At 35.2% G+C, this 19,910-nt stretch overlaps 3 protein-coding genes and 1 pseudogene across 3 annotated transcripts; 2 read left to right on the top strand and 2 right to left on the bottom strand.

Annotated features, from left to right (window-relative positions):
* The first annotated feature begins 556 nt into the window (after positions 1 to 556).
* On the top strand, positions 557 to 1,380 carry LOC123225272 (Werner Syndrome-like exonuclease). The gene has a single exon (XM_044649196.1). It carries the CDS (start codon positions 625 to 627, stop codon positions 1,252 to 1,254), a length of 630 nt encoding a protein of 209 aa, XP_044505131.1. The 5' UTR covers positions 557 to 624; the 3' UTR covers positions 1,255 to 1,380.
* A 1,509-nt stretch (positions 1,381 to 2,889) lies between these two features.
* Positions 2,890 to 3,633, top strand: LOC123224735 (Werner Syndrome-like exonuclease). The gene has a single exon (XM_044648435.1). The coding sequence runs from the start codon at positions 2,922 to 2,924 to the stop codon at positions 3,549 to 3,551; it is 630 nt and encodes a 209-aa protein (XP_044504370.1). The 5' UTR covers positions 2,890 to 2,921; the 3' UTR covers positions 3,552 to 3,633.
* Positions 3,634 to 5,618: 1,985 nt separating this feature from the next.
* Positions 5,619 to 7,806, bottom strand: LOC123226399 (phosphatidylinositol 4-kinase gamma 8-like). The gene has a single exon (XM_044650912.1). It carries the CDS (start codon positions 7,542 to 7,544, stop codon positions 5,898 to 5,900), a length of 1,647 nt encoding a protein of 548 aa, XP_044506847.1. The 5' UTR covers positions 7,545 to 7,806; the 3' UTR covers positions 5,619 to 5,897.
* Positions 7,807 to 9,811: 2,005 nt separating this feature from the next.
* Positions 9,812 to 18,725, bottom strand: LOC123226321 (annotated as a pseudogene).
* Positions 18,726 to 19,910: the final 1,185 nt, after the last annotated feature.

The following is a 19,910-nucleotide window of genomic DNA, read 5'->3' as shown; positions in this document are numbered from 1 at the left end:
TCGGTGGGTATTTGGTATTTCCATAGTTAAAGAGTGGAAATTTGTCATTACAGCATACCTTGAGTGGGAAATAGTCGTTTGGCCTTAAAATATTCCAAAATTTTTCAAATACACTATAACTATGATATATTAATCTAAAAATATATATTAGTCTATATCAATAATATATATTATGTCATATAATATAATATATTTACTGTATATTATAACATTTTTTATACATTTAAAAACATATATATATATATATATATAAAATATCTGTATTTTTTACTTCTATCATTTCGTGCATAGGAACATTCTATATGCTAAAGAATACAACTCTTTAAAATATTTTGGAAAATTCAATTTAAATTCCCCCCCATAACAAAAATTTTGGGCCGACATAAGCCCACACAATCCAGCGTGAAAACAAGAAGAAATAGCGGGAAGAAAAATGCCCGGTCACTACAGCTAACTTGCACTGGAAGGGGAACGTGAAAGATAGCTTATTCCACAGGTGATCTCTCACCAATCAAACCCTGACACGTGTCTTCGATGAAATTATAACTCAACAGACCAAGCGATCTTTCTTTTCATCGTCTCGTCTTCAGTTCAAATTTCAAAGCCCTAAAGACTCAGCCAGCCATGACGATCAGCATAGTCGACCACCAGCTCCCTGACCCTACACACAACTCCTACGACGTGAAGTTTGACGACCACCAAATCCTCACTCTCGTGACCAACACTTCCGCCATAGTCGACTCTTGGATTTCCGAAATACAACGCATCCATCGCCGCAGGCTCCACCGTCTCATCGTCGGCTTCGACGTCGAGTGGCGCCCTAACTACAGGCGTGACCAGGACAACCCCATCGCCGTTCTCCAGCTCTGCGTGGGCCACAGGTGCCTCATTTTTCAGCTCTTCCATGCACCAAGCATCCCGCAGAGCCTCGTGAACTTTCTCGCGAATAATAACTACTCGTTTGTGGGAGTGGGAATCAAGAAGGATGTGGAGAAATTGTACGACGATTACCAGTTGCGCGTGGAGAATGTGTATGATTTGAGGGATTTGGCTGTTCAGAGCACGGGAAATCAAGAGCTCAGAAACGCGGGGTTGAAGAAATTGGCATCGGCCATTTTGGGGAAAGATATTCAGAAACCGAGAAGAGTGACGATGAGTCCGTGGGATAAACAGTGTCTGTCGCTGGCTCAGGTTCAGTATGCTTGTATTGATTCTTTCATTTCGTTTGAGATTGGGAGGATATGTAGTGGTTGAGTTCCTATTTATATTTACTCTGATTTTTACTCATTTCTTTGAGAATTAGAATGTTGTTACTATCCTAAAGTAAGCTGCATGATTTTGCAGACAATCAACTATAATATGGATTCAGATGTTTGGCTCTTTTGATCCTTGTTTCTTTTCTTTTTCCTTTGTGTTCTTACGGTTTCACCTTTGATCATTGTTTGTTGGTTTTTTGTGGTTTGGCATTGTAAAAGAATGTGGTATGTTCAAATTGCTAATTTTGTAAGTATATTATACCTTTTGAGTGAACGGATTGTATCGGAAGTGGTATGAGTAATCGGCGTTACTGTCAACTCAAGGCAAGGAGTCCGATGTTTGGAGTCATCAATCCATAATTACAGGGCGAAGGAATATTTCTCACCTGAGGTTTTCTGAAATGATACTTTCCTACCCTTCAAAGTTTTGTTGTGTAAATCAGTGAAATAGATTCCCTTTTAACTGTAAAGTGGATGAAAAATAGAAATACCCTTTTCTAAATAGCATAATTACTTATTATACACCTTCTCTGAATTTCAAAAGAAAACCAAACCCTAGTCGCCTCTCCGTCAAAGGATTGTATTGAAAGTGGTGTGACTAAATGGTGTTATCGTCAACTTGAGGCTAGGAATCCAATGTTTAGTGTCATCAATCCATAATTATGTCGATGGTTTCCCCATTTAGCAAAGGGCGAAAGGCAGAAGGCAATTTCTCATATGAGGTTTGTTACTTTAGACTCCAGAAGAAAAACTCAGTTTTTTAAACTAAAAAGGACAGAAATAAAAATTTTAAAATTTAAATGGCAATTATAAAATATAAGTTTAAATATAATTTTTAAATGATAATTTTATTTTTAATAATAACAACAAAATTTATCATTAGACAAACTAATATTTGAGCTTTCGAAAATTAACAAGTGTGAGTTTAGATTTATATTAAACTTTGGATGGGAATAAATCTTTTGGTCTAAATTGGATAATTTTCAAACTCGACTAAATCAACCAAAACTGTAAATTTCAAACGACTTGATCTAATTTTACAGTTTGAATTCTTTTACATGCACCCTTAATATTAATATATATAATTAAATATATTGAAACCTTACTTTTTGGTATTGTATATCACTTTCGTGTCCTTGGATGCTTTTTTTTAAAATAATAAAAAATTTAACTATCATCTAATTATCTTGAAAAATATCATAAACATTCTTTAAAACAAAAATATACTATAATGACGTTATCACTTCTCTATTGATAATATCTATTATATGATATAAATTATATAGCATAATTTATTTATTTTATTATATAATTTTTGATAAAATTTAACATATATATTATTTTTATTTATGTTATATTATATGATACATATTATGCATTGTGTTTTACTTATTTCAAAATGAATAAACTTTTAAAAAACTTTTAAAATTTAATTGAAATTCCACTCCCTGACAAAACATTTGGGCCGATAAAAGCCCAGACAATCCAGCGGGAAAATAACTGAAAAAAAAGCGGGAAAAATAAGCTTAGTCGCCACAGGAAACGTGCACTCGAGGGCATCTTCTTTTATGCAATAATCACCAAGAACACCTCACTATCTTCATTTCTTTCGTTTCACCATCTCATCTTCTTCATTTCTAATTTTAGATCCCTAAAGACGCAGTGATGACGATTGAAATTCACGACCACCGGATTCGCTGCAACACACACAGATACTTCGACGTGATATTTTACAACGACACAATCCTCACTCTCGTGACACACACTCCCGCCATGGTTGACTTTTGGATCTCCGACATACAGCGCATCCATCAACGCAGGCTCCGCCGTCTCATCGTCGGCTTAGACACCGAGTGGCGCCCTAACTTCTGGCCTAACGAGGACAACCCTATTGCCATACTCCAGCTCTGCGTGGGCCACAGGTGCCTCATTTTTCAGCTCATGCAAGCACCGGGCATCCCGCAGAGCCTCGTTAACTTTCTCACCAATGGTAACTACTCGTTTGTGGGAGTGGGAATCCACAACGACGTGGAGAAGTTGTACGAAAATTACCAGTTGCACGTAGTGAATGTGTTTGATTTGAGGGATTGGGCTGTTGAGTGCACAGGAGATCAAAGGCTCAGAAGGGCTGGGCTAAAGCGATTGGCGTTGGCCATTATGGGGAAGGACATCCAGAAACCGGCAAGTGTGACAATGAGTTGGTGGGATAATCCGTGGCTGGCGCCGCTTCAGGTTCAGTATGCTTGCATTGATTCTTTCGTTTCGTTTGAGATAGGGAGGATATGCCGTGGTTGAGTTCATATTGATGTTTGCTCTGATTTTTACTCATTTCTTTGAGAATTAGAATGTTGTTGCTATGATAGTGTAAGCTGCATGCTTTTGGAGACACACAACTATAATATCGATTCAGATGATTGATTCTTTTGATCGTTGTTTCATTTCTTTTTCTTTGTGTTTTTACGGTTTTAGCTTTGATCATTGTTTGTTGGTTTTTGTGGTTTGGTGTTGTAAATGAGTGTGACATATGCAAATTGCTAATTTTGGAAGCATATTAAACCTTTCGACTGAACAAACGGATTGTATTAGAAGAGATGGCTTAAACGTTCCTTTGTTGATGGAGACGAAGAGATGTCTCGGAATAGTTTATATGTGTATAGTTTATAAGTGATCCATGAGATGTGGCTCTAAAATTCATGGTACAAGCATTGGAGGTTTAATGTTATCAATGACATCGAGGATGAGGGAACTACCATTAAAACTAAATTTCTTCTTATAGTTTGTAATATTAAGGACAAGGTACGCTACTAATATGGAACAGGACTCTAGTTTGTATGTAATATCAACACCAAGAGATTTCTAGAAAAGAATAATGAAGGTGGGTTTATATATGGGTAGAGAAAGACTGAACATTGAGACTGTCTTCTTTTCTCTTCCTGCTTAAAAGATGATGTTGATATGGGTGGTCCTAAACCCTAAATATCAACGAGATGGAAAGAGTCAGGTTTTCCTTTTTTTTTATACACCATGCGTTTTGCTTCATGTGTTCATTTTTTTCTTATTTCCTTGACTTTACAGACTTTGATGGTATCTGGAGATTTTCGATTTAAAGACTTGGCCAAATCACAAGTCCCACCCAAAGTTTATTCTTATCTTACTTTTTACCATTTATCTTTCAAAAATTCAAATATCTACTCATGAGTTGTTAAATTTAATCAAATCAGTTAGTTTTAAAATTTTATTCTTTTTCTCCCTTTTAAACTCTAAAACCTAATAATGTCCCTTAGGTTAATTTTTAAAAAATAACATTTTCACCCTTAAAGTTTATCTTTAATTCACCAACAGTCTCTTCCTCTGGACATTTTCTCTCCTTTCAGTGGTCTCTTTTTTCCCATCTCTCTGGTTGTCGTCCAAGATGACTCCGTCTTTGTGCAACATGAAAGACGAAATCTTTCATCTTCCCTATAGCACAAAGATGGATCTAGCTTGGATGACAGTCGGAGAGAGAGATGGGGAGAGAGAAATCATCAAATGGAGAGAAAGCGTTGAGAGAGAGAGGTCGTTGAAGACGACGCTGGAGAATTAAAGATACACCCTAGAAAATAATAAGATAAAATTTTAGATTATTTTTAATATTACTTGTAAAATGATGATATTATCCTTAAAACTAATAATTTTAACAGTTTATGGATTGATTTTTGAAAGATGAAGAATAAAAACTTTAGAAAAAAGTAAACTTTAGGTAGGAATAAATTCTTTGGCCTAAAGACTTTGGTCATTTTCTTTAGAAGAGAATCATAGTTTGGGCATATGCACAATTAAACATGTACCTATTTTAGGCTTCTTTTTTTTCTTTTATTCATAGTTTTGAATAATGCGTATATCAATGGTATTTTTCAGTATATAATTAGATATATAAATGATATATCATTATATGATTAGTTGTTATTTTATTTTTATTTTAAAATCATCGGATCTCATTATTGTATTTAATTGTGTATTTTAAAAGCCCATGTTCATAGTTTTATTCTAGTACATAATTCCTTGCTATTAATCTCAGCCTATGTTACCAGTAGATACCATTTCCTTGTGTGAGACTTTGACGTAAAGCTCTCGTTGGTGCTTAATAAGCCAATGAAATATAAAGGCAAATTCTATGAAAGCACAAATAAAGTTCTCTTTACTTAAAAAAGAAGAAAGGAAAGATTGGTAAAGAGCACTTTGTTTGTAAAGATGCTTCCCAAATACTTTCCTTTTCAAATACATATTATTATATTCTTTTTATATAGGAATGGCAATGAAGAGGTACGTAATAGAGAAAGAGGGAACAAAGAAATGAAATTGAAACCGAAAAGTAAGGAAATAGAAAAGAATAATTTGAATTCCGAATGAAGCCATTACAAAAGGATTTTCAAAGGGATAGTGGGGAATTCTTCTTCTATCTTAATGTACAATAATGATAAAACAAATGAAAGAAAAACAATAGAAAAGGAAAGGTTGGCGATTTGCCAATCTCATTTCCCATATGGTGTCCCACTCTGGGTCATTTGGGCAAAAATTTACAGTTAACTTGATAAAAATACAAAAGCTAAATGTTCCCATTCTCATAAAGTTATTGGTTTTCCCTCCTTGGCATAATATTCCTCAGAACTTGTACCAAGTTCCCACCCTATGATTCAATCTCTTGCACTTTGATTCCTCAAATACCTGAGGCAAACTGTCCTCAAATGCTTCCAAAAACACTTCCCATTCACCTTCACTCATTTCTCCAAAACTTATGCTCTTTACAAATCCTCCTGCTTTTGTATCACTTTCGTCATCGTCATTATCGTTGTCATTGTCATTGTAAGCTGGGACATTTTCCTCGTATAAGGGAGACAATGCGGTGTCTTGCAGCCGTGACATTGATCTTACGGACAAGAACTTCGAGGCATTGGTTGGATTTGACATGTCAGGTGGGTTCTGTAAGAGCTGAGGAAGATTCATACCATCATTGGAAATGCCCTCATTTTCAATGTCAAATTGAAACAACTCAAACTCTTGTTTAGTTCCTTTGATTTCATCATTATCCTCCTCTTTTCCCTCTTCCTCTTCATTGTTGTCTTTATCATCTAATCTATTCATTACTTGTTCCTTAGCTTTTGCACAAACAGTCTCTAACACACTCAAATTTTCTTCACCACAGAGCTCCCTAGTCATCATCTCACCTATTTCGGCTAGACAAAGGCCAGCAGCAGCAGCTCGCTTCAGGAAAATGGTACAAAGAATAAGGACCCGGATCGATGACTCCCTTACAGAAGGAAGCTCGGTTCTTAACATCTCTGCATCTTTGAATGGATCCAGATTGCTAATATAGCCGAGTTCATGCTCCGAAAAGGGTACTGAAGCTTGAGGCCAATGCAGCCATTCAAAATATGGATCATCAAGCCACTCAGGCAGGCATAATCCATGGTCTATAGGCACAAGCTCTGCTTCCTCACCACCATAATTTCCATGCCCATCATGTTTCTTAACAAGCATATTTCCAGCATGCCTATCAAGGTTCAAAACTCTCACATCGAAAATACCGATGTGATGAATTGAAGCTGTTGAGAAACTAGAAGAGCCCAACTCGCCTGCATCGAATTCATGATCTACAAAGCGTTGAAGTGAAGCAATCTTAAAAGGTGTGTTTGAAATATGTGGTGTATCATTAACATTAAACCCAACAGGAGAAATCTTAACTAAAGCTGTGGGAGGAACACCAACAAACCCATCACGGTCTAGAAGATAAGCAGCAAGTTCTCGGATGCCTGTTTCGCCTACGCGAACAGAACGTTTAACACCCGGCTGACCCGGCATTAGACCCCCAAACCCTTTAGGATTATTCAAGGCTAAAGGCTCTTCATCAATTGGTTTTGCCACAGCAATAATGTCACAGTTTCTACCTGGCAAAAAGTATGCACCACCAAGGCCACTTGAAACCAGAATTGGTTCAACACCAGAGGCCAGAGCTATAGCAACCTCAACAACAAGGGCACGCACTCGAGGAGCTCTCCTGCCGCCAACGATTTCAACCTGTTGATTGTTGTCGAATTCGTCCTCCACGTTATTGGCTAAAGAAAGGCAAGGAGTGGAGAAGCTTCTGTGAAGATTAGCAACCCCAAAAGCATGTTTAAAGGAGTGAGCAAGACTAATTTGGTTAAGTTCAAGAATGTTGTAGTAGTCAAACTGAGTGAAGGATTGGAGTCTGCATTTCTGGGATCGGTTAAATGGCTTGAATCCATGATGTGGATCGATGGCTAGCGCCATTGGTCTCGTGCAGTTGACAATGGAAGCTTTTCATGCCAAGGGCACCTCTTCCCACTGTTAGTTTCCCTGATAATTAGTCTTCCCTGGGAGATGACCCATCACACTTCTAAACTTCAAACAATCCTTCAATCAATCAGACATAATTCATCGTTCTTTCACAGCAACAATTTCATTAATTAAACCATAGTGTGTTGACTGAAGAAGGAATTCTTACTGAATATTGGCTTTTCTGTTGTCAAAGTGCTGAGTTCGTTCTCTTGAATTTGCATCTGGTGACCTGCAAACACAAGAAATATATCAAATAGAAACTATGTGAACAGCCTTTTGAATATATAATTGGGTATGCAGATGATATGTCACTAACATATCATTCCCTCGCTCTTCCACTCACAAATCGCCAAAATTTCTGCAAGAAGAAGACAAAAGCAATCAAGCGGTTAACAGAAACAAAACGGGCGAAAATGAAGAAAAAAAGTGAAAGAAAATTAAGATTAAGCAGACCCTGAACACTGGCAAGGCATTCAGGGAAGGGGAAGGGGAAGAAGGGAGACGAAGAACACAAGCGCAGAGACAAAACCAAGCCCACTTCACATTCTTTCCATTCCCATAATTCTCTTTTTTTAAATTCAGTTGAGACTTGTGGCTGCTTCTCTCTCTTACCCGCCACTTTCGTTAACTAACTTTTCCATTATTAACTTTGTCCAATTAGAAGCCGCCACCTATGTGGTTATCGGCCTTACTTTTCTAACCGTTCAGCGGCTGAGATCCGCACTCTACGGGGGAAGGTTCTTCAACGGCTACCACTTTCTGGAAGAATTCTAAGTATCCTTTGAAGCAATTCTGTTCCATTAGTTGAATATACCATTACAATTACTATATAGTTTTAGAGTATGAATGTTGAATAATAAACTCTTTGATTTATTTAATTCAATAATTATGAAATCAATTATTAAATTTAAAGTTTATCTTGTTTAGTATGATTCTTTCGATCTCGAAAGTAGCCATCCAACTCTAGTGAGTTTCCCATTAAAAAGAAATATATATATATATATATATATATATATTACATTTAAATACATTTTATTCTTCACCCAGACACATTACGTGTAGTTAGACTTGTTAATTCGTCTATTAAACTAGCTCTAAAATTGTCTCTCCATTTGTTAATATGTCATCATGTGATTAAATGTTACTTTATTTTTAATATAAAATCACTCAATCACATAATAATACATCATTTATATGCTTTATTAAGTACATCTAGTTTTATTATTATACAAATAGTCAAAACCAAATTCAAGATCCTGTTAACAGAATTTGAACCGAAACTGTTGAAAATTTGTGTTAAACATGTATGGGGAAGAAAAATTCTCAATCCCGTTACTTGTTGGGTTAGATCTCGTTCAATGTGCTTCAAAAAATTTATAGAATCTGAAAGGGAATGGTATTTTGTTAGAATTTTGGTTTACAGGGCATTGATGGATCAAGAGTTGAAAAGGTCTTGGAAACACTACCTATTGCGGTTCATATAGACATTGTTCCAGTGGAGTTTTCTGCGATAGTGCCTGGTGGTATCCAAATGCATAAGCCGTCCTCCAGTCATTTTTTGCCCTCTGATTTTTGGCCAAACACTTGTAACTTTATAGACAACTTTATATAAATATATAATTGAGTGATTATGAAATGAGAGAAAAAAGAAACATTCATAACATCGAATGCCAAGGTAGTTGAGTTCTTGATGCGGCTGTGAAGTTGGCCCTGAAGATGAAGGCTGATAGAATAGGTTCTTACTCCTTACTGTACCATCATATCTTAGGTATAAAGAAGTATTCTTTCTAATCATTGCAAACATATTGTGCTACAATAAAGGAACATAGTTGAAGGCCTGTGTAGAAACTCTGCAATCAGATGCAAAACAATTTCCAACGGTTGGTTTTGAGAAAGAAACAATGAAATACAGGGACAGGGACTGAAAAATTCTCATTATGGTTCAAGGTATGTCATTTTGCTGATCTTCCAACATGGTATTCTACTTGAGTTTCTCCATTAAAGGCAGATTCATTTGCTCACAAACAGGGGGTACCACTGTGTGCCCTGAATCCCATGTTGTAAATTGGCGTATGAGAGCATTTTGGACTTCCAGTCTATGAATTCTTGATCATCAGAAAGTTTGATTCCAAATGTAAATTTAAATTCAACTGATCTTTAGTAGTGTATACATAGTTTTTAAAAATTCTCAGACCATTTAGGCCTCGCGCTCACACAACTTTTGTTCAAGTTTGAGCTTAAAATCCTTATTGAACTAATCAATTGTTCAGCCATCCCGAGACACAGATCTCGCTCAATCCGAAATACTTTTTGTGGACCAAATAATCAGACCTCGGCTTATCCAATTCAATTGACAAACCTAAGTGTACCATCTCCATCAACACTGAGAGTCATCCATCACTTGTATTGACTAAAGCACAACCATTCACCAACAGTAACACAGCCACCCCAATACATCTTCCATAATATTAATAATTTAAAAAAAAAAAAATTTAACACATTTATAAGTCATCTAGACAACATTACCAAACTTATGAGACAGCTACAGTCTCCTTCTGGGGAACTTCATTTAGAGGCTGTACTGTTGGGTTCTTCTCCTGAACTTTGGCACTCTGTTGCTTAACAAAAGTAATGGCGGTTGTTGTTTGATTCACTTGAGGGTAGGATCTTCCGCTACCATGCACAAGATCTTTAATGATCGTTTTCAGTTCTTTATCCTTCAGCAATGACTCCAGTGTGACATGTATGCCTGAGTACAAAGGCACCAGATTAAATTCAAAATCTTCAAAAGGGGATACCGGCTTGGCTTCAAACTGTGCAAACCAAAAGGTGTACTTGATCATAAACTTGAATTCCTAAATAAACAAACATACAAACATACATACATACATACATACACACACACACACACACACACACACATATATATATATATATGAACTTACGGAATTTCCTATAGTGTTTTGGATTTGTTGGGTCATTAATCGTCTCCTCTGCTGCTGGGCGTGATGTGTACTCTTCTCTCAATGCTAACAAATCCTGATTATCAAACAAAGGCACATTGTTTGTGTGCAATTCAAAAGGGTAGTCAAGCATAATCCCTTGACATCAAGTTCCTACCGAACAGCTAAAGAGCAAACTAACTTTGTCATATTAGTTCCCAAAGGGCCTCTGTTTGGACACTAAGCTAGAAAGTTTCATAAAAGTACCTGAAGGGGGAAAATTGCCCACATTGATGGAGATTCAACATGCTGTCTAATGATGAAATGTGTGACTTCTGGAACACATTTACTAGGTGTTGGAGCAATCATGGCAAGATGGAGTGCACACCTGAGTTACATTGATCTCCAAAAGATAAGTTGAGGTTCTTTCGCCCATATGACTAAAACATACTATCAAAATCCCCTGATTATAACGCTTTATAGTAAAAATAAATTCCAAAATAGAAGAGCTACTAGATATGCTATTTTCCAATCCATGTTTCCACTTTTCAATATACAAGATCCTGTAGTAGAGCATTTACAACAATAGGTTTACGTTTGAACCCTTTTAAGAAGTTTACAACTACAACATCTTAGTTCACCGCATTCAATATCAAACACCGTTTTATCTGTTATTTGATCAATCCTCTATGTCATATTTCTCCAATTAGGTGTTGATGATAAAATGTGCTGTCAAGTTGAAATTCCACATGAAATTATGGTGATATATTAGAGTGCACAATGGAATAACTTAATTCCCAATAGACATCTGTATGCATCTCAGCGATAAGGATAGTTTATAGTAAAAGCAACACGGTTTATTATCTTACTGTCATGTAGTTATATTGAGAAGGACTACCAAACTCCAGTCCAGGTTCACTGGGCATACGTTGAATGCGTAAACCTATTAACCCCAATTCTTGCATAACCTGAATAAAACCATCCTGTCAAATTATGTATCTGCAGAAAATATTCTTTAAATATAAAATAAGAGGAAAACAGGGGCAGGTAAGCTGGGGAAGAGGATGGAGAGACATGTGAAGGTTGAAAGCTTTTACAGGATGAACACAGGAGGGAATGAGGCCCAGATCTTCCCCACAGGCCATCATATCTGATGAGTTCAGGAGGGCAGGCAGCATCTTCAAGGAATTTTGTCTCCATAGATTTTCTTGCCAATGGAAATAGTAGTCATAGTACAATCTTTTCACAACACCTTTGCTGCATCACACGGACAACAAATAAGCAGTTCCATCAGCAGGAGATCAGGAGATTCATGAGAAAAATGTCAAAGGGAAAGCATCTTATTACTGTGGAGTGAACACTGACATGATTTAACATCATGAAATTCAAGAAGCATTTTTAATGCATATCATTATTAATCTCAGACTGCTTCAAGATCACATGAACACATAGGCTGATTATTAAAAAACTGGCATGACAAAAAGTACCTGTGATCATCCAAATCCTTAAAACTGGAAGTATCTTCGAGATTGAAGCAAGGATAGAAATTCCTTGCATCCTCCGGATCTCTAACAAGAACTACATTCTGCAAGAGAAATAAAGTATGTGAAATTCTAGTGCAAGTACATGCAACATTATCAGACGCATATAAATAGATTTCTGGAAATAAAAAGAAACTTATATTGAACAATTAGAAGATAATTAGTTTGAAATCCAAAATTATAAACCACTCTGATCATTCATGCTACCTTTAGAAGATCAAAGAGACCATGACATATCTTATCTTCACTCTCCAAGAATACAGATTTATCTGCACATGACTTCAACTTGGCCGCAATTTTTCTGTCTGTGTTGCGCTCCTCACTGAACTAGGATATGGAATAAGGAAAGCTAAACAGATTTCAGTTTGGGTTCTCAAATATATAGCTGAAAATTGCAAAACAACAGTGACGTGCAGACAGTTTATGCAGATGCAAATAAACTTTAGAATTGCTCCAGAGCTCTTTCTCTCTGATATAAAACAAATATCAATTTTTTCCATTATTAAAGAGGGAGAGAGCAAGGGAGAAACTTGTACACTTTAGATCCACAATCTAAAACAAGTCACTCAGGCTGAATTAACTTCATCAAAACTCTATTTCTCAAAGTGATTCCAGAGGAAACCATAGCTAATGGCTGAGCAAACAAGAGATATGCAGAGACTAGAACACACTCACGAGCAATGGTATATGATGGAAGCAGAAGTTGGAGACCTTGCATCATTAAAGCACACAATCACCGAAAGAGGCTATTTATAGATGGCAAAAACCAAAGCTTCACCATTAGGAAAGACATTCCTTAAATAAAACCGTCTTTCCTTGAAAAGAAGGGTGGAGAATTAAAGAAATAACTTACTGGGAGAACATCAACTAAACACCTACGGCAGAAAAGATGAGAAAAGCCTTCAACACATAATTTGGTCAAGAGAGCTGAAGACAAATTATTGCAATCTAAAAACCAGAAAAATAATAATAGTAATTATGCACTCGATCCAAATTGCGACATAGACAATTTCTGCTTTCCAATGTCAACATTAAATTTTAATTTGCATCATACTTCACCATTCTTATTTGGAAGCCTCATCAGCCTATTTAATAACTAAATGTTTGCAGGAAAATATAAAGTTTCATATGACTAGGGCCATTATTCACAAACTCAAATTTATTAAATATGAATAGATATATATTAAAAAAACCTTCATTGCCTCATCATACACCATTCTTTGAAAAAAATGCCCACAAAAAAAAATAATAATAATAAAGAATGATCAAAGCCCCCCTCACATTTTTTTTAATGTTATAACTAATGCAACTGTTTGGACACACAGCTTCTATAACATGGGATAAAATAAAAGCTGACTAATTTAATTTAAATATTCTCCATTTCATCAGTAAACCATATGGCTTGCAAATCAGGAAATAACAATAGAAAAATAAAACCCATGATACAGCAACACAAAGGGAAGATATTTCACTAAAAGGAAACTAAAATCACAAGTTAAATGCCAGCAGAACTTTAGAGGAACTAGATCATAGCCAACAAGGAAATTCAATAACCTGCAAGAACTCCTGTTTAATATATGGATGGTTCAAGCGATCAAAGTCCCATATTCCCTCTCGTTCTAGTTCTTCCTACAACAGAACATGTAGGGTTAAAATATATCCCCTTAGGTATAATTAAATAGCAAAATCCCCGTGGATATAGAAATGACAGAAATTCCCCTCCCATCAATTTTTTTCTGTTAAAGTAAATGGCAAAGGGGTAATAAAGTCAATATCCATTCACCTATCACATTATTCTCAAATCTCAGGGGGACTTATGTTATTTGATTAATCCTCTGGGGTCAAGAAAAACCCCTCTTTATTATAAATACATCATTTTTATGAATTGTAAGGGTGTGAGCTGCACCTGACTCTAGAGGAATCGATGGCCGAAATTTTCCAAGTAGACCTGTCTTAGCATGCTCTGGACATTCCCAGATTCTAAAGAAGCCCAATATACGATCTATCCTGTAAGCTGTAAAGTACTTTGCCATCTGTTACACAAGCAGACAAGGAACAAGAAAGTTCAAAAACCATAAAAATAAAAAATAAGAACTGGTAGATATTGAAGTCAGCCAAAAGGATGCTACATTTCAACATAGACAGGAAACATATAGGAGAGGAAAACCTGTGATAATCGACCACGCCACCAACCATAGTTGTCTTTTGACATTTCCTCTCAGTTATAAGTAGGAAATCCCCAATTCTGGCCATTTTTTTAATCAAAATAATCAGGTGGGGCTCCAGTAGATGTGTTCATGCGGAACAAATTTGGATAGACCCAGGTATCCACACTGTTTCTGTCAACACCAATAGGTAGGTCTCCCTTCAAAATAACTCCTTTCTTTCTTGCATATTCTGCAGCTTCTGATAGCTGTAATTGCAATGTGTTACCAAAGTAGAACCACAAAATTTTGCGCAATACTTAGTGCAGATGATACATAAGCTATATAGGCCACAGATCAGTTGCACTAACCTGTAAATGTAAATGGTACTGGACATAATAGTTGAAGCAGATAATGTCATAGTGCAAGCTGTCTTCTGAGATAAGTTTCTCAAGCTGTACAAAATTTAAATTCATTATAGTATAATCAAGGGTATTCTTGATAAGGTCTAACCTATAATTCACTCAATCATTACAACTATGATTTCATGCAACACTAAATAAAATGAAATAAACTTCGAATAATGAGAAAATCACCATTGACTGTGGTCTGATGTTTCAGAAAAGTCTCACAAGAAACAGAATGCCACATAGGGTTTTAACCAATCCTTTTACAAATTAAATGAAACATTAATATATTGGCTTTCTGGGGATTATAGACAATTAAATTTCCAAAAAAGAAAAAACTTTTTTAATTGAATCAAGAATAAAGTCAATATAAGACCTCATTCTCAGAAAGAAATTTCTGAAACGAACCGGATTTAAGTATTAAATCCTTCTCTCAGTCAAAAATTTTCTTGGCAATTGAAAGTTTAGTAGCCAGAGGCTCATAATCAACATCCTGTTTGCATCCAAACTCAAATCAGTTAAGAAAAAGGCCACTATATATGGATGGATGAAAACAATTATATCACCATTAGCCATTGTACACTTTGTATCTTTAAATTATTTACAAGAAAGAAATTGGAAATTAAGTGGATTGTATCTTTTGTATGGATTTCTGCAGATGGTTTTCATGATAAACTCAACTTGAAGAATGAATTGCAGCCTTCAGTTCAATATCTTTGAGAGAATCTGCCTTATACATGTATTTATTTACATTTTGGAACCCTATGAATAAATATTAAAGTTTGGAATTTGGATTAGTCCTCTAGCTGTATAATGTTAGTACCTTGTGCTAACATTTTGTAGTGAAAGGGACACCGGCAACATAAAATGATTAGAAATTTTGTTTAAAGATCTAAATATAATAACTACATAATTAATGGTCATGATGATATTGGGAAGACCGCAAGAGTTACCATGGCATGCGTTGTAGGGGGGAAGTTCAGCTGGTAAGTGGATGCCTACACTTCAAATAAGTGGAAAATAACACAAAAGACCTTTTTTATAACCTTCCTAAAAATAAATTAGCCTGATCTTATGCCAGCACAATCATGAAATTTATACAATGCCATTGAAAAGATACCCATCTTGATGTACAGAACACAGAAATAAATCATCAGTAGACATCAAATCACTCAAGCATGTATAATCACAAAATATGATAAAATAAAAGAACTAGATGACTCTCCATCAGTAAGCTATTTGGACCCTGTTGTGCCACCAATCATGCAAGTCTACAAAAGGATGGCTCACTACATCAAAAATGATTCCTTTTCTCTTCTATATGTTTTTCTAACCAAATATATAACATGCGTTGAAACGATAAAAAAGATGAATGACATGATGTCTTTCATAATGATTTAAAAAAAATAAATTTCAGAGGGCTAACCTTCAAATCCAGTTGCATTTTTGCTTTCTCAATTTCTTTCTGCAAGAAAGGAAAAAAAAGCTGGTAAATAAAAAGGAAGAGAAAGAGAAAGAGAGACAGGTTACAACTTCAATAATTGAGATTAGCAGCATAAATTACAGGAGGAATATTATCACTTATTTGGAAAAAAAAAAAAAACATTTTTGAAGCTATCAAGAGTACTTTGACTTCCTTGGGCATGTTTTCAGAAAGTGCTTGTACTCTCAGGTATGATGGATGCAACGCAGATACAGAAAGTGAGCTGGAATGACAAAGAACAAGTGAGAGCCATCAACATTTGCATATAAATGGAAACAATCTGAATCTTCATGAATTCTGCGCTAACCAATTAAGAGTGACTAATGGAATATATTAGGTGGTGTAAAAAATGTGATAGGGAAACAAAAGTCAAAAGAAGCAGCTGTATCCAAGATGCAGAAAGAGGCAACAGGCTACTTCTGTCAAATTAGATTAGGGAACCAAATATTAGAAGAGATGTTAGGGGTGCACATATATGCCAACCACATGAGGCATTTCACAATGTTAAGTGAGTAGTAAACATGCATGAGATGTAGTGAACGGAAGCTCATAGTTGATTTATGCAATCTAAAACAGAAGTTCTTGTGATACCTTTAAGGATATGAATCCCACCACATCTTATGCACAGATGTATCATTGATTGGTAGAAATTGAACAAAATGGAACCCAGACTCCACTGACCAATCAACAAGCAATTTCAGCTCAAGGAACTCCCCAACACCAAGATCAGCTTCTGACCTAATAGAGAACACAGGGACTGCAACACCAGCACCCCTCCAAGGCATTTCCTAGCAAAAGCAAATAGTTTAAGAGAACAATATAATAGCAGATACATATCAATCAGTCAATGATATGGTTTTCTCAACATCACCAGCATCATGCCATCTGAGAGGAAGATGTTTGTTGGCTGATTGTTAGAGGAGTCAACAGACAGTTCCCATTGGGGACCAGTTTCCAAAGAAATGCTTCCAATTTTTCCATATTTACAGTACTTATATGTGGAATGCGAGTTAAGGAGAAGAGAGAGAAAACATAACAATATCCAACCAATCTGCATAACAGAAGTTCGTATAGTTCTAAACTTCAAATTATTAGAGATACAGAATCCCAAAAGAATATTGAAAGGGAATGTCACCCCTTTGGATTACACAATCTGTTTCCCAGATTGATTCACCAGCATAACTAACTTTGAGTCCACCCTCAATCTTCCATTTCCCCAACTTTGAAGTGCCACCAATCACATAAACCTGCATAAGTCAGATTTTATACATATGAGCAAAGCAGCAGTTTCAAACAGTTGAGATTATTGGCCAAATTTAGAAGAAACAATTAATATATAGTTAATTATGAAAGCTAATTTCTGGAGAAGAGAAATTACAGAAGTGTCTTCTTCTACATTTGGACAGCAAATTTTGAAATGCACAAGGATTGAATCTGCTTTACATTTGAAAAAATCATAAACCACATGTCACAACATTAATATTCCAGTTCCCAAGTAGAAAATTAGATAAAAAGGATAGTAAAAAAAACTCAATCTAATTATAATTGCCTTCCCTATCTAACTTATCTTGTGCTGGAAAATTAGATTAAAAAAGATTGTCAAAAAACTCGATCTAATATAATTAACTTCCCCATCTAACTTATCCCATACAAGTCCTTCAGGTCTCTCTATGTTCAAACTAAAGCCTTGGCGAAAGATGACATCTTTAAAGGCACTTCTAAATGGTAGAGCATCACCACCTCTCTGTATGTATCAAAAACAGAATTATTAGGCAAAAATTGATGTCAAAACCAAAAACTTCATGTGAGTAAGTTTTAGCCACCTCCAATCAAACAGCGTCAAGCAGTCAACAATATAAAAGAGAGAAATATTTGTCAATATTGACTTCCTTATGACAGATTTTCACAGGCCAAAGTGTAATTTGTTAGAATCTATAGAAGCTTGGTAGAATAACAATAAATAATAATAATAATAGTCATTATAATAAATATGAGAATATCCAATTTGACATTAGAACAGATTGTTTACAGATTTAAAACCAGAAACTGACAATGCCTTGACGAAACTCTCACAAAATGAACTTCAAAAGAGTCAAACTAACAAAGCCAGATGATTGAAACTTGATATTGACAAATTTCAGGAAATTTACTATTTCGATAGAGAATTAAACATAGCCCAGATCAATATCAAGAATAACGAACCCGAAAAGAAATATCTATAAAAATTGTAATAATAATAATAAACCGAACAGTGATATAAATGAAACAGAAGTGTGGTGAGTGACCTTAACTTTGAACAAAGCACAATAAATGCTTGACGGTATCCTCAAAGTAATGGCGGGTCTAGATTTAAAGGAGAGGATAATATGCTAATGGGAATGAAATTTTGTTGGATTCAAAGAAAAAAACAAAGAGATATAGAGAGTGTGAAGAGATATTTTGAGAAAAAAGTTAAGAGGAAATTTGATAAAAGAAGAAAGACATTTGGTTAAAAAAGAATGCTTGTGGTTCCGTTTAGTTGATTATCTATAAGCAACTGATAGCAGTATTGACGGAAGGAAGATGACACAGACCAGTGACAGGTGCCAGCTACTGCAAAGTTCATGGAAGTTGGTGTCAAGATCAGTAACACTGGATATTCATATTTATTAATCAATCATTTCATGGGAGTTGTGTTTTACTTTTTCAGCATTTTTTAAATTTAGAATTTAAGAACTTTCTATAAAGACTACCGGCAAATAATCATTAGATGTCCCTTTGACCTTTGTATTTACTTCAACAATCAGCCTAGTCTGGAAGATCTTCCAAAACCGAGGCTCCTTTAAACATATAATTCGTGTGCTCATTGCCAAGTTCTATTGTCAATTCTAAATGCCGCATCCCTCGGATTAAATCTTTCTCCACTGGAAAATTCCTAACCGAAAATCGAGTTGGGTTAGGCGACTTTGCTTGAAGAAGCTTTGAGATGGCTTGTCATGTCCCCGTTCACGATTTTTTTTTTTGTCTTAATCACTGTCTATTTCGGAAAATCCCCACCCAATACAAGGATAACTGTCATTTATAAGATTTTTAAAGAATGGTAAAAATTGAATTATAAATTTTTGAACTTATAAAAAAGTTAATAGGCCATGTTTTAAAAGTCAAGATCTAAAAATAAGTTAATTTTTAATTTTCTTTATTCTTAATGATGAAATGACTATTTTAACCATACAACTAGTCAGTGAATTTGATTTTAAGTGAAAAATTATTTTTAAGCCAAATCTAAAGAGGGGAAATGTGATTTACACCATACCATATAAAAGTAAAGATGAGTTGAAGATGATTTGTTTCATATTATATGTTGTCTTATGCCTTTATTTTATGATATATTTTAACAAATTGAAGTAATATTACCATTACTGGGCCAAGTTAATCAATTGATAAACTAGGCCCAATTCTCCGGTAACCGAGATTTTTTTTTTTCAGTAATCAGAGACCCTTTTTGTATTAGTTCGAATGGATAAATCTGAGATACAAAAATTGAACTTAAAATTATAAATAAATCAAAATTTCATAAATATGACAAAAGTTTGATCACAACTCTTCTTTTTTAAAGTTTTAATGTTTTATTAATTATGCAATCAAAGGAAATGCACAGTGATTGGTTTGTGTTCGATGCTAAAATTCAATGGTATTAGTTCACACTACTCACTCATCGACAAGGACGACCTGTAGTCCGTTAAAAGATCATAACTTTAAGTCTACAGATAGCAAAACTGCTATAGTAGATACATTCTAATTCAAGAAATTAAAAAGCAGACC

This window comes from Mangifera indica, chromosome 9 (genome assembly GCF_011075055.1).
Source record: "Mangifera indica cultivar Alphonso chromosome 9, CATAS_Mindica_2.1, whole genome shotgun sequence".
In the NCBI taxonomy this organism is placed as follows: domain Eukaryota; kingdom Viridiplantae; phylum Streptophyta; class Magnoliopsida; order Sapindales; family Anacardiaceae; genus Mangifera; species Mangifera indica.
The sequence above is the reverse complement of the archived record's forward strand: the minus strand, read 5'-3'. Positions and strand labels throughout refer to the sequence as shown.